Raw genomic sequence first — 14,562 nt, 5'->3', positions numbered from 1 at the left:
AAATGATCCAGATGTCTCATGTCTGAAACCTCCCTCAGTGAAATAGCATTTTCTGTCAGTCGACGACAGCATTTTTTGACATTTTGAGGCTTTTCAGAGTCCCCCCAAAAGCACTCAAGCAGAACCCCCAATCCAAAAATATGTAAATGTTTCTCTACGTGGAAATGCAGCTGAAGGTGACTTTCCTTTGTTTAATTAGATTACATGTTGTGATTATTTGGTTGGAAGAAATGTTGTGGTGCATCTCTTTTCATAACAATTTACTTCTTTTATAATAACCAGTTAGAATGTTAATCAAGTCCATGCACTTTTAAGACCTTTAAGACTCCAGCTGTGTTTTACAACAAAGCTTTAAAGTTACAGATTACCAATAAATCGGTTTATTCCAGACTGTTTCTGGCACAAGAAGCGAATTGGGGGACAAAAAACATTGTCGCTTTTCACTACGATACTACTGTGTACTTTTTAATGACACTTAATATGAATGCTTAGACAGGGCATTCATCCAAAAAACAACACACTGTCAGCACAAAAGAACATTAAAAGGCTTTATTTGAGAAAAGTCAGGCACGTTAACATAACATAGTGGATCCAATAACAAAGGTAATGTAACGTTATGTTACACCAGCATGAAAAAAGCTAGATGTGGTAGTGATTGTTTACATGAAAGTTGATCTGTAAGTTGTGGTAGTGCAATTATTGGTTATACTATAAAATCGGTCTACAGCAAGATCAGTAAGAAAATACAAAAGGCAATTTGGGGGTTGAGTGTGGCAAGGGAGGTGCCCGTATCACTGAAGGCACCTCTTGGTCCGTGGTTGCCACTAGATGTTTTGCTGACAGGGATGGAAAGTGCAAGATTTCTCCAGCTCTGTTGAGGAAAAAAAAATACAAAAACTGACTTGAGTATGCCGATCAGATGCAAATATGTAGTGTGATATGTCTAAGATACAAAAATACAATGTTAAAAGTTATGTTTTGTGTCCTGTTTTGACCAACGATATTACTAACCTGGAGTGCTTTCACTGCACTGTCTGAGAGCGTTAATGGCAGTCATGTACTCTTTTCCCAAAAAGGTGTCATAACTTGTTCCTTTAGGAATCGTCTGGAGACATTTGGTGGAGTCTTTGAAGAGGAGGTTTTTCCCTGATTCTGAATGGAACATCCTGAATGAGCCATCACTGCCACTGCTACCAAACTTGTCCTGTAAACAAAAATTTAGAAACAGACCTATTTACAAGGCCAGCATTTTACCCGGGTTTAGAGTTAAAACAATGCTGTTGAAAGTTAGAAAAAATGCATGTTTTATTCTTCATCTTATGCCTGATGACCTAAAAAATCATCACTCACCTGCTGTTCATGAAGGATTTTGACAATCTTGTCGTGGGTCTCCGGACGAGTCACCACAGCGTTGGCGGGCACAGCAGCCAGGTTACACGTGGCGTACTCGGAGATTTCCACACCAGCAGGCTGCCCAGGGCAGATCAGCTGGTAGTCATTAGCGTTTAGTCCTCTAGCCCATTTTGGACCTTTGCCTTTGACAAGAAGAGGAGGAGGATGTTTTAAGTTTATATAAATAACACATTCATAGCTGAGATTAAGAGAGGTAAGTGTCAGTCTCTCACCATTGCTGTTTTCTGGAACAATTGTGTGTTTGATGAAAGCAACATCCCCTGCATCCTCAACCAAACACCTATAATGAGATGCAAAACATAACAACCCAAAGATGAGGTGCTCTGGAATAGAAAGTAAATACCATGGAAATACCTTTATTTGCTTTATTAGACCAGAAGATTGATAGCCCTGAATGTTAAGTAAAGGGCTAAAGTCAGGAGGCAGTTAGCTTAGCTTAGCATAAAGAATAACGTATGGGGAGACAGTTTCCTGGGTCTCTTGAAAAGTAAATACAATTGTATTATTAGCAGCAAAAAAAGTTAATTCATGAATAAAAAATATCTTCAGTTTTTAAGCCATACATAAACAAATGTGTAAAAACTACAGTTTTGGGGTTTAAGGAGGAGTTTGTGCTATGTATTGGCAACAAGCATTGAAACTGCAAAAAAAGTGCTGAGTGGATGAATGTCCACTGTCCTTTGTCCTACCTAAATGCTCCTGCGTAGCCGTAGTACTCCTCATCAGCACTGGCTTTGCACTTTGACTCATCTCCCACCGCTTTTCCACTGCCGACACACTGAGAACAGAAGGAAGAGCTGGGTTCTGATCCGGGGGCACAGCCGCTGCTGAAGAACTTCGCTGAGGAGAGGACGAGACAAAGGGTGCAGGAATTACACTCAGGAGGGAAGGAAGCAAATCATGTGTCCTAAAACCTGCATTTCTAGTGCATAATTTTGGAGGAAACGTTATTGTGTTAATTGTGTTCCCTGAGAATGTTTTTTTTTGTCTAGGATCATTTACATTTTGTGGTCGAAGTGGATGTTGGGAATGCAAAAACACAGAACTTTGAAAACCTAAATGATCTCTGTTTGGTTTCTTTGGTCACATCCATGGTGATGAGCTGTAATTGCTGTTCTTTGGATCTTACATCTCAGAGATCCAAACAGTGTTGTCTGTATGAAAAATAGTATAAATAGTCTTAGCCTTAACTTAACCAAGCGCTTTGAGTTATCTAAACATACTAAAAACGTACAAAAAAATTATGTTTAGTTTGTAAAAATCTTTGTAAATACTGCGCATTCAATAAAAAAAGTATTTATATTATTGATCACAAACATAATCTTGGCAGCTTTACGTGTCTTTCATTACGTATTTGCACATGGAAGAGCACACGGTCCCTTACTGAAGTCACAGTCATGAGTCTGATTGTAGATTAGACCCATGGGTATGTTCCAGCCAGCAGTTCTTCCGAGTCCAGTGTGGCAAGACCTATGGCCCTTCAACGTGTTCCAGGTCAGACCTGAACTCCTCTTTACCACAGCAACAGCAAAGTAAGAGGATTGTTCTGCAAGAGAGGGAGTACAGACGTTTTGTGCCAGATAATTTGAAGTTATAGATAATTCAATTTGAAAGATCATCTGCTCTGTAATTTCCTAATAATTTTCACAAAGTGTTATTTAAGAAAATAAAAAGTTTTCACTCTGTACACTTCAAATCAATCAATTACAATTCACGGTTAACCAAGAAAATAAAACTAAAGATAGATGGAGAATAACTTTTACAACAATACATTCATATTTCATTAGAATCTAATGGGGCTTCTCTTTTAAAAACTTGTATTTTTTTATTTGTAGAATCAAACAACAGCTCAATCCAAGAAACTTCTCTAGAGATGATTAGAAATTAGCGTATTAAGTCCAAACTAACAGGTATTGTAATTTTGTGACATTAAAACCATGTTTTGGTCCTCAAGGCTGTATTTGATCACACACTCCTAATCTTTATGGTTCAAGATGCGTTAAAAGTACTAGGTAAATGTGTGTTATTTTGTTATCAAATATACTTCAATATTTATAATATCAATATTTAAACATTTAATTTTACCTCCAGGGTTGCTGCACAAATCTGTGGAGAGAGAGAGAGACAGAGATCCAAATATTATTCATGTGTAACAGTTCAAACACAGGATTGTATGGGATGGTTTCTGTAGGCCTCATACCTGCACTATACTGCTCCACCATAGCTGGCACCAGGCCACAATTTCCCGCTGTGTAAACCTGACCTGCATCCACTGCCATCGCATCAGCATCTCCACTCTAGGGGGTAAAATATATAATCAGAATAAAACACCACTGAATCAAAACTAAATCTCAAGATATTCCAACATTTTCATCATCAAGAGTCATACCATAATCATTTCAATGCAGCCTTCAACTGTGGTGCCAGTCAGACATTCAATGGCGGGGTTGTCATCAACCATATTGTTGACGATCCATATGTCACACTTGATGGTCTCAGCATGGCCCACAGCGCACCATTTAATCTCGGAGGAAGCAAAGTTTGCTGGCTCTGGAAGGTTACGCAAAATAACTCAATTTTACTGCCTAAATTAAGGGAGTAAACACACAGAAACTGAGCGGAAGGAGGAACCTATTGCGGTGAGCACGTTGCAACTTCCGGTTGTTGTTGTCATCTCCGGGTATCCCGTGTGCCTGTTCTGTTGCTGATAGCTTATTAACTTAAACTTAATCGATCGTTTTAAAACTCTTGATCACGGCAACTGCCTGACGTTGTAATCACACGTTACTACAGCTTAAGCACTCACAACTCTCCTTCTCTTAGCGACTGTAACTCCACAGTTGCCTACACTCTTTTCGGGTTTGCTAACGGTAGCTACTTTAGCTTGATAGCTGGCCATGGCTCTTTCCCCACCTTCTGGTGCTATTTCCTGCTCTTCCTGTCTCATGTTTGGTTACTTCCCGGCCTCCCTTACTGGTAAGGATACATGTGTTAAATGTAGTATAGTTGTTAGGTTGGAGGCGGGAATCATAGCCATAGAAGCCCGGCTCCGCATCTTAGAAAGTAACTCAGCTAAAGTAAAGCCCATGTTAGCATGTGCGGACCGGCAAAATGTAGCTCCTCTTAGCCGTCCCCCGGCAACTCCCGAGCAGCAGGGAGGCTGGGTGACTGTTCAGAAGGGGCATAACGCGAAACCCGCAGGTCCCCACCAACCCGTTCACGTATCTAACAGATATTCCCCACTCAGCGAGACACCCGCTGAGAAGCCAACTCTGGTTATTGGTAGCTCTATTATGAGACACGTGAATTTAGAGACCGAAGCCTCCACAGTCACATGCATTCCGGGGGCCAGAGCGGGCGACGTTGAGGCGCATCTTAAACTGCTGGCTAAAGATAAACGTAAATACAGTAGGATTGTTATTCACGTCGGTGGTAATGATGTTCGTTTACGCCAATCAGAATGCACAAAACTTAATGTGGAGTCGGTGTGTAGTTATGCTAAAACAATGTCGGACACCGTAATCTTCTCTGGTCCCCTCCCCAATCTGATCAATGATGACATGTATAGCCGCATGTCATCATTTCAGCGCTGGTTGTCTTGGTGGTGCCCAGCAAACAATGTGGGCTTCGTAAATAATTGGACAGCCTTCTGGGGAAAACCTGGTCTGATTAAGAGAGACGGCATTCACCCTACTTTGAAAGGTGCAGATCTCATTTCGGCAAACATTTCAGGGCTTTGTGGACGTAATCCATGACAAACTGGAGTTGAGACCAGGAGGCAGAGTCGCAGTCTTACACGCTTCTCTGCGCTCTCTCCTAGGCAGTCATCCATAGGAATCCCGAACCCAATAAAATACCCAATATTAGCGGTGTGTGTGTCTGCCCAAGGACAATTTAAGGTAAAACCTAATAGGTGTCATACATAATAACCTAATAAAAGTAAATGTAACAACTACTACAGTGCAACAAAACAGGAAGATTAAATGTGGTCTCTTAAACATAAGATCTCTAGCATCTAAAGCAATATTGGTAAATGATTTAATATCAGATTATAATATTGATATATGCTGTCTCACTGAAACTTGGTTGAGACATGAAGAATATGTCAGCATAAATGAGGCCACTCCACCCAGCCATGTCAACACTCATATTGCTCGAGGCACGGGCCGAGGAGGTGGAGTTGCAGCAATCTTTGACTCAAGTTTACTTATCAATACTAAACCAAAATGTAATTATACCTCTTTTGAAAGCCTCGTTTTTAGTCTTACGCATCCGACCTGGAAAACTTTGCAGCCAATCTTATTTGTTACAGTGTATCGTGCACCAGGTCCTTATTCAGAATTCTTATCAGAATTCTCTGAGTTTTTATCAACTTTGGTTCTTAAAACAGACAAAGTAATTATCGTAGGTGACTTTAATATTCATGTTGACGATGATAAAAATAGCCTTACTGTTACATTTAACTCTATATTAGATTCTGTTGGTTTCTGTCAGAGTGTAAATAAACCAACCCACTGTTATAATCACACTCTCGACCTTGTTCTGACTTATGGTATTGAAATTGAGCAACTATTAGTCGAACCGCATAATCCTGCTTTATCCGACCATTTCTTAGTAACTTTTGAAGTACTGTTACTAGACTACAAAGCATTAGTCAAAAGCTCTTGCAGCAGAAACCTATCTGTTAGTGCTATAGCCACATTTAAGGAAGAGATTCAACCAATACTTAACTCGATAGCATGTCTGCATGTAGGGGAGGAAACTTATACAAAATGTACACCACCCCAAATTGATCATGTTGTTGATAGTGCTATAGATGCGCTGCGAATAAAATTAGACTCTGTTGCTCCTTTGAAAAAGAAGAAAATAAAACAACATAGATTAGCTCCATGGCATAATGCCGAAACCCGCAAAATAAAGCAAAAGTCTAGACAACTTGAAAGGATATGGCGTTCCACTAAACTTGAAGAATCTCGTTTAATTTGGCATATTACTCTCAATGAATATAAGAAAGCACTGCGTAAAGCGAGAGCAGCCTACTACTCTTCATTAATAGATGAGAATAAGAATAATGCAAGATTTCTTTTCAGCACTGTAGCCAGGCTGACAGAGAGCCACAGCTCGATTGAGCCTTCTATTCCCATAGCACTCAGTAGTAATGATTTTATGTGCTTTTTTAACGATAAAATTGTTACTCTTAGAAACAAAATTAATGACCTCTTGCCTTCGACCAGTATAGTGTTATCAACAGCTCCCGGAATCGTAAGTTCTAATATTACACTAGATAGTAAACTAGAATGCTTTTCAGCCATTAACCTTGAACAATTACATTCAATGATTCTCTCTTCTAAACCATCCACGTGCATGTTAGACCCAATTCCAACTAAGCTGTTGAAGGAAGTTTTCCCATTAATTAGCACTTCTTTATTAAATATTATGAATATGTCTTTATTATCAGGCTATGTTCCACAATCATTCAAAGTAGCAGTGATACAACCGCTTCTTAAAAAGCACAACCTCGATCCAGAGGTTTTAGCCAACTATAGACCTATTTCTAATCTTCCGTTCCTCTCAAAAATTCTTGAGAAAGCGGTCGCAAAACAGTTGTGTGATTACTTAAAAAACAATGATTTATTTGAAGATTTTCAGTCTGGCTTTAGAACACATCATAGCACAGAGACAGCTCTGGTTAAAGTCACAAATGATATTCTAATAGCCTCAGACAAGGGACTTGTCTCTATTCTTGTTTTGCTCGATCTTAGTGCTGCATTTGATACTATCGACCATGATATCCTATTGCAAAGACTAGAGCACTTAGTTGGCATACAGGGAACTGCTTTAGGCTGGTTTAGGTCCTATCTATCTGAACGCTCTCAGTTTGTACGTGTTAACGATGAATCTTCCACGCAAACCAAAGTTAGCCATGGAGTGCCAAAGGGCTCAGTGCTCGGACCTATTTTGTTCACATTATATATGCTTCCGTTAGGCAATATTATAAGGAATCATTCTGTAAACTTTCATTGTTATGCGGATGATACTCAACTATATTTATCAATCAAGCCTGATGAAATTAATCATCTAAATAAAATTCAAGACTGCCTTAAGGACTTAAAAACGTGGATGACCTTAAACTTTTTGATGTTAAACACGACCAAAACTGAAGTTATTGTACTTGGCCCGAAGAATCTACGAAACAAATTATCTAAAGACATACTAACTATGGATGGCATTAATTTGGCCTCCAGTGAGACTGTAAGGAATCTTGGTGTTATATTTGATCAGGATTTATCCTTTAACGCCCACATAAAATCAATTTCAAGGACCGCCTACTTCCATCTACGTAACATTGCAAAAATCAGGCATATCTTGCCTCAAAACGATGCAGAGAAACTAGTCCATGCATTTGTTACTTCTAGGCTGGATTATTGTAACTCTCTATTATCAGGGAGTACTAAGAAGTCAATCAAGTCGTACACACTGTGAAGACCACTGAGACAAATGTAACATTTGTGATATTGGGCTATATAAATAAACATTGATTGATTGATTGATTGAAAACAAGAGTCAGTGTCTGCCATCAAATAAGTGTGTTTGAATGATGGTTTGTATGTTCTGGGAGAGACACGACAGGTGAATAGGGTACAAGGTTTACATGAGTATAAACATGTCATTTCTTCAGTAGATTACTTACATTATATGAGTTTTCTGAAATGTTTAAATGTGCAAAATTATGAGGAGTTATCTAATGCTAACTTTTGGTACATTTAGAAATTAAATCTTCAGATGCAAAAAAAAAAGGTAAAATAAACACCTTTATGTTTAATTTGAATGATTTCTATCAACTAGTCTAACAATATGAAGAAGTAAAATAGCCTACATTCTTAAAATGGTTATGTCTATAGTCTCTATGTGTGTTCTATCTGTGTTTTAACAGTAACTTTCGTAAGGGAGTGGACAATGCTCACGTATTCAGCACCCAGATACAGGAAGGAGTCTGTGTTTGCAGGCACCCTCACCAGCCTGGCTGTTGAGTCCTTGAACATCAGGTCTTTGGAAGGTGGATAGTCTTCAGAAGAGAAGAGTTTAAAGTCCTGAAAGTTTTAAAAGTAACATGTTTAAATCAGTCATTTTATGTCCTGATTTACTGTATTTCTCCATCTCCTCACTTATTCAACTTTACTTCTCGATCTTTCTGCAGTACAGATCTTTTGTGTCATACCTGTACTGAGGAGAGGCTATTCCAGATGAAGTCAGCAAGCTGCGGGTCCTTGCGGCTGACAACTGCATGAGCCGATACTCTGGCCAGATGGCAGGTCCTGTAGTCGTCAATAGGCGCTCTGGTGCCATCCTTGCACAGCAGCTCGTAGTTTGGCTTTTCGGAATCTGAAAGTGTGATACAACAATTATAAATATCACTCCTACAATCAGTCAAAAATAAGAGTCTTACCCTACCACATTACCACCTATCAAGTTCTGTTCATTTTATTGGTCAAATCCCACAAATATTATATCAGTTATGGTAATTATGACCAAGAGTGAGAATCTTAGCCGTGGTTTTAAATCCAAACGTAATTTAACAGTAAAACTAATTCTCATATGAGTACGTGATTAAAGCTTCATTTAGAAAAATTACTGATTACAATTTGTAAAAACATATTTTAAACAAATAAGTTTGGCTAACATTAATATATAAGTCAATTATTCAAAAATGAATAGAATAAATTAAAATGTGACACTGACCAGGGACAGTAAGATGCTTCACAAAAGCCACATCTCCAGCGCCGTCCTTTAGACACCTGTTACAAATCAACAGGTCCATTAAACAAAAGTGTCCCAGGATGGAGCTGTGATCATATTGAAAGTTAACAGTGTAGAGGAGATACTGACTTGAAGGCTCCCTCGTAGTCGTAGTAAGGCTCGCGGTGGGTCTTGGAGCAGTCTCCAGCGCACAGCTGGCACAGTTTGCTGCCAGGGGCTGACCCTGGGGCACAGCTGGCGGAGAAGAAGTTGCTCACCGCTGTGTACAAAAAGAGATTTTATAAATACTGTTCTGAGTTCTTTACACGATGGAGCTGCTTCAAATATTATATTATGTTTGTGTTGCCCTAAAATGGTTACATTAAACACATTGGGCATACAAATATAAGTAAGCCTATAAAACTATGTTTATTTTTGGAAATATGCTTCTGAGTGTTGTATAAAGATTGATCCTGGTCTCCTAACAATTTTAAAACTGCCTTTTCAGGTACGTTTTGAGAAACAATTACTTTCTCCTGGACAAAGTTTGTTTTGCACAAATGCCTTCGCAAAACCAAATGTTCACTTTTCTGATTTCTGTGTATAATTTAAATAACATAACAATGTACTTTTCTTTTAAAGTCAAACCATAACATTTACTAAACAGAAGCATGTGTTTTGTTGCATTTTGTTTGAATGTCCAACATTAACCACATTTGAAAACTGCCACAGTAAACTTGAAGAACTTGAAGAGGTTGCAGGGATCTAAATTACACAAATTCCAAAGAAGAAATACTGAGGACATAATTATAGTGACATATTGATTCTGTTTTTTGGATTCAGTTCAATGCCTGACCACTGCATTAAGTTCATGGACAACAGAGTGCCCACGGGGATCTTCCAGCCTGCAGATTTACCCACACCAGTGTGGCAGGATTTCTTCCCCTGGAGCTCATTGATGGTAAATGCAGTGCCCTTTTTCACCACAGCAACAGCGTAGTAGCATGTGTCCAAAGCTGGATGAGTACAGAACAAATGTGAGCAAAAAGTAAAAACACGTATTTAATCAGAGAATTTCATCAATAAAGACGGCTGATATGTTTACTTACATGTGGTACCGTAGTCCTCAGCAATAATGGGAGCCAGGTCGTAGCTGTTCTGTCCAGCGAAGTAGATGTCCCCTCCGTCCAAAGTGATGGCATCTGCCTCACCAGCCTGTTTTAATGCACCATTTATTACCAACCTGCACCAACAGCTCACACACATGTGATCAATGGTTATTGCATAACTTGTGTGTAACTAAATGTTCAGTTTCTTATTTTCAACAATACTTACTTGAGAACTTTCATTTAATACATATTAAATAATATGAAAATATATTATATATATATTATATTAAAGTACAAAAGTATTGGCACAACAAAATATGCTTAAAGTACCGAAAGTAAAAGTATTTATTATGCAAATTGTCCCATTCCACAATAATGTATGATATGTTTTAATTATATTATCAAAGCTGGTAAAGATGCAGCTACTTTTATTTACTTTGTAAGGGTAACTTGTGGATGTTACTCCCTGTAAAGAATTAAAGTCTCTGCACACCTGGAATCACTATCACTCAAACCGAAAAGTCAAGCAAGAAACATAATTTTAGACTCTGACCTCAATTTTAACAGCCTCATCAGGGCAATCAACAGATCAGCCTACTACCATCTAAAAAATATCTCGCGTATTAAAGACCTTATGTCCAAGCAAGACCTTGAAACACTTGTCCATGCATTTGTTTTTAGCAAGCTTGACTACTGCAACAGCATCTTCACAGGCCTCACAAAAAAAATCACTCTGTAAACTCCAACTAATTCAAAATGCTGCTGCCAGAATCTTAACCCGGACAAAGAAAACAGATCACATCACTCCAGTGCTGAGATCGCTGCATTGGCTACCAGTTAGTGAGAGAATTGATTTTAAGATTTTAATGCACACATATAAAGCACTAAACGGGCTAGGACCCAGATATATCAAGGACCTCCTTCAGTGGTACGAACCCAGCAGACCCCTTAGGTCTTCAGGCCAGCTCACTGTTCCATTTGTGAGATCAAAGCGTGGGAAAGCAGCCTTCTGCATCTATGCTCCTAATGCATGGAACAAACTCCCAGAACATCTGAGAATGGCTAGCACTTTAGAATCATTTAAATCAGGTCTAAAAACATTTCTTTTTAATATTGCTTTTCAAATTTAAATGTTCTAATTTTTGAACTGTTAAACATGGTTTTCTTTCTTTTAATTAATTATTTTTGTGTGTTTTGTATTTCTTCCCAATGTATTGTGTTTTCTCTGTTTGATCCTGTAAAGCACTTTGAATTGCATTACTGTATGAATTGTGCTATACAAATAAATTGCCTTGCCTTGCCTTGCCTGTGTAACTAAAGTCTTATTTAAGTGTTGTTTAAGTTACTAAATATATTAAATAGATGAAGTGGAGTAAAGGTACACGATTTGAAGTCTGAATTGTAGTGGGGAAGAAGTACAAAGTAGCAAAAATATTGAAATACTCAAGTACTTGAGTAAATGTAGGCCTAACCCTAACCCTAACCCTTACACCACACCACTGGTCGTTCTCCTCACCTTAATGGCTTTGATGCACTCGATGGTGGTGACGCGTTTCACGCAGGTGAAGACAGGAGCTTTGGCTGCGAGGGCATTGCATTTTTCCAGCTCTTTCTCCGACTTTACGCACCATTTCACATTCTCAGTGGGGACCGCGGACACAGCGGCTGCAAACATAGATACACGGGTAAATAAATAACAATGAAGAATCATTGAGCTTTAGGTAAATCTGTGATTAAACGATGTGCATGAATATGAAATGTTTTTTACCCAGGGATCCGAGCAGCGCCACAAGGAGGAGAGTCTGCATGTTGAGTCTCAGGTCAGAAGAGCAGAGAGTGCGGGAGGCAGCCGGGGCTTTTATAGCAAACCTCTGATCGGCTGAAAAAAAATGTTATCAGGTTTCCTAATGTGTACGTGCTTGGGCGCGTGAGTGTTTGTACTTTAGTTTGCTGCTACGAGAAAACAGAGGGGTTATATTTCCACATAATGGAAATCCACAGATCCCCCTATTTGTATTGCTACGATGTGACTATTTGAATGTCAACACTTTAATCTGAAAATGTTTTGTGTGTGTGGTAACCGTGACTGAGGTTGCCACATGTAAAGCTAGTCACTGACAACGCCACCTCCTGCTAAGGGGCAGGAGGAACCCGTAGACCCTAAGTCGTGGATCGATTTTAAAGCTTCCCTTAATCGGTTCAATTATGACAGAGGCATGAATTCCAAAAACATAATACAGCTTTATTTAACAAGTGTTTGGAAACCGTTTAAAATATCGATTCATGTAACGTATAAAAATGGCAATATAATTCAATACATATATAAGTTACCCTCCTCAGTTGGGCTGGCCCGGTCCGCTGGGTTGCAGTGCCTGCTAATCGTGAGGGACAAAAACAAGAAAAGCCACACACCAAAACAACATAAGCATGCAATATTTAAACCACAATCTCTATGAAATAATAACAGTGAGATATTTAGCATACAGAAAAGAAAGTGTCACACCGTGCAGTCCCTACACTGAAGGCAGGCAGCGTTCCACCCGGGCCCAGGCCTACGCCGCAGAGGAGCGCAACCTACGACACAAATAATAAAATGATTATACTGCCATACACTGCACATGAAAGAAAATACACAAGAAACACTATAGGACAGTGGCTGGCCTGGTCCTTTTGAAAAGGAAACATAACATGTTAGTTGCCAGCCTCATTCACCAACTCAATATAAAATGAAAGAGTTAAAAACAAGGCATACTTCCAAGAGAGTATATTTCCAACTCAGCTTAATCCTGCCGGGGAAATGGTCGCTTAATATCCCGGGTAGCTGGGCCGGTTGTGTACATTAAGCTCTGTAAAACACATAAGTTGCTTAAAACACAATTAAAAACGTCGGTTTAAAAACGCCATTTAAAAGCAAATTACCAGAGGTGTGGACTCGAGTCACATGACTTGGACTCGAATCAGACTCGAGTCACCAATTTGATGACTTGAGACTCGACTTGACAAAATCACAAAACACTTGCGACTCGACTTGGACTTGAACACCAATGACTCGGGACTTGACTTGGACTCGAGCCTTCTGACTTGAGGTGACTTGATCATTTAATTCAGAGGTCTCCAACACGCCGATCGCGAGCTGCCGTTAGAAGAGCAGACTCCCGTTGCACATCTGGCTGCATTTCAATGATATTGGAGAAAGCAAAGCTGAGTGCAGGATTTGTAAAATGAAAATAACCTTTTTTGGTTACCTTTATTTTGGTAACCACTCAGGATTTACTGTCAGAGGTGGGAGAATTTCAGATCTTGTACTTGAGTACAAAAGTACCAGAGTGTAGGAATACTCGGTTACAATAAAAAGTCCTGCATTCAAAATGTTACAAGTAAAAGTACAAAAGTATTAGCATCAAAATATAGTTAAAGTACCACCTGCAGAGGGATCTAGATTTGGGTGTTCTCTTCCCCATAGACACCGCATGGCTGCACATTATCCCTTGCATAAAGATAGATAGTGGGTCCCTTATAACATGTTGTACACAGTGATAAACATTCTGTCACCTCAACATCAGGGATTTTATACATTAAACTCCTTCTGAATCAAACCATCACGGTAGCCTTACCTTATTGTTCCCTCTTAAAATAGAAAAAAACACCTTACTTTACCAGCAGAGAGAAAATTGATTATTAAATTATTAATGTGACAAATAAAGAGCAATTTGATTTTTAAGTATTATTCTGTTGATCAATGTCATTACATTTGGTGAAAAACACATAATGACTTGTTTATGACTCGTTTTGTCAACGTTTAGGACTTGGACTTGACTTGAACTTGCCCATCCTGACTTGAGACTTGACTTGGACTTGAGCACAAAGACTTGAGACTTGACTCGGACTTGAGCGCAAAGACTTGAGACTTGGACTTGCAAAACAATGACTTGGTCCCACCTCTGCAAATTACTCATAACAGACCCGGTCTTGTGCCTGTCGGGAGAGTTTCCCTCCGTCAATGGTAAACTCTCGTCTTGCACTCGCCCTAATAAAACCAAACTAAATGAGCCACTTGCATAAGTTAATTTAAAAGACCATAAAACCACCTTAAAACTGTTATTCCTACCTTTGTGAGAAGACCAGTGACAGGCAGCCAAGAGAGACTTTTTTTGAACTGACGGCAAACTTTTTATGGCTTCCTGTTTACCTGGTCACCGGTCATGTGACCGCATCAGGTGACAATGACGTCAGATTCCCACATGTGTTCATGTGCTTTGGGGTTTATTCCAACTCTATTTGGTCGCCTTTCTAAACATTGACT

General features: G+C 39.2%; 1 protein-coding gene across 1 annotated transcript; it reads right to left on the bottom strand.

Annotated features, from left to right (window-relative positions):
* Positions 1–534: 534 nt before the first annotated feature.
* LOC117461834 (serotransferrin-like) lies at positions 535–12,136 on the bottom strand. The gene is made up of 18 exons (XM_034103799.2): positions 12,028–12,136; positions 11,776–11,924; positions 10,260–10,365; positions 9,970–10,166; positions 9,301–9,434; positions 9,154–9,209; positions 8,633–8,796; positions 8,352–8,504; position 5,103; positions 3,803–3,963; positions 3,614–3,710; positions 3,499–3,519; positions 2,798–2,959; positions 2,103–2,253; positions 1,626–1,693; positions 1,351–1,535; positions 1,012–1,204; positions 535–871 (listed from the first exon to the last, which is right to left on the bottom strand). The coding sequence occupies exons 1-18, from the start codon at positions 12,065–12,067 to the stop codon at positions 825–827; spliced, it is 2,085 nt and encodes a 694-aa protein (XP_033959690.1). The 5' UTR covers positions 12,068–12,136; the 3' UTR covers positions 535–824.
* Positions 12,137–14,562: the final 2,426 nt, after the last annotated feature.

Source organism: Pseudochaenichthys georgianus, chromosome 17, assembly GCF_902827115.2.
Source record: "Pseudochaenichthys georgianus chromosome 17, fPseGeo1.2, whole genome shotgun sequence".
Lineage (NCBI taxonomy): Eukaryota > Metazoa > Chordata > Actinopteri > Perciformes > Channichthyidae > Pseudochaenichthys > Pseudochaenichthys georgianus.
This window is presented reverse-complemented; position numbering and strand designations above follow the sequence as displayed.

What these genes read in the sequence shown, in the direction of transcription:
- LOC117461834 (XM_034103799.2), bottom strand. Translation starts at nt 12,067, where the DNA reads ATGCAGACTCTCCTCCTTGTGGCGCTGCTCGGATCCCTGG. An exon ending in ATAGCCTCTCCTCAGTACAG is followed by an intron (nt 8,505 to 8,632) that starts GTATGACACAAA and finishes TAAAACTTTCAG; the next exon opens with GACTTTAAACTCTTCTCTTC. An exon ending in GTGCAGTGAAAGCACTCCAG is followed by an intron (nt 872 to 1,011) that starts GTTAGTAATATC and finishes TTTCCTCAACAG; the next exon opens with AGCTGGAGAAATCTTGCACT.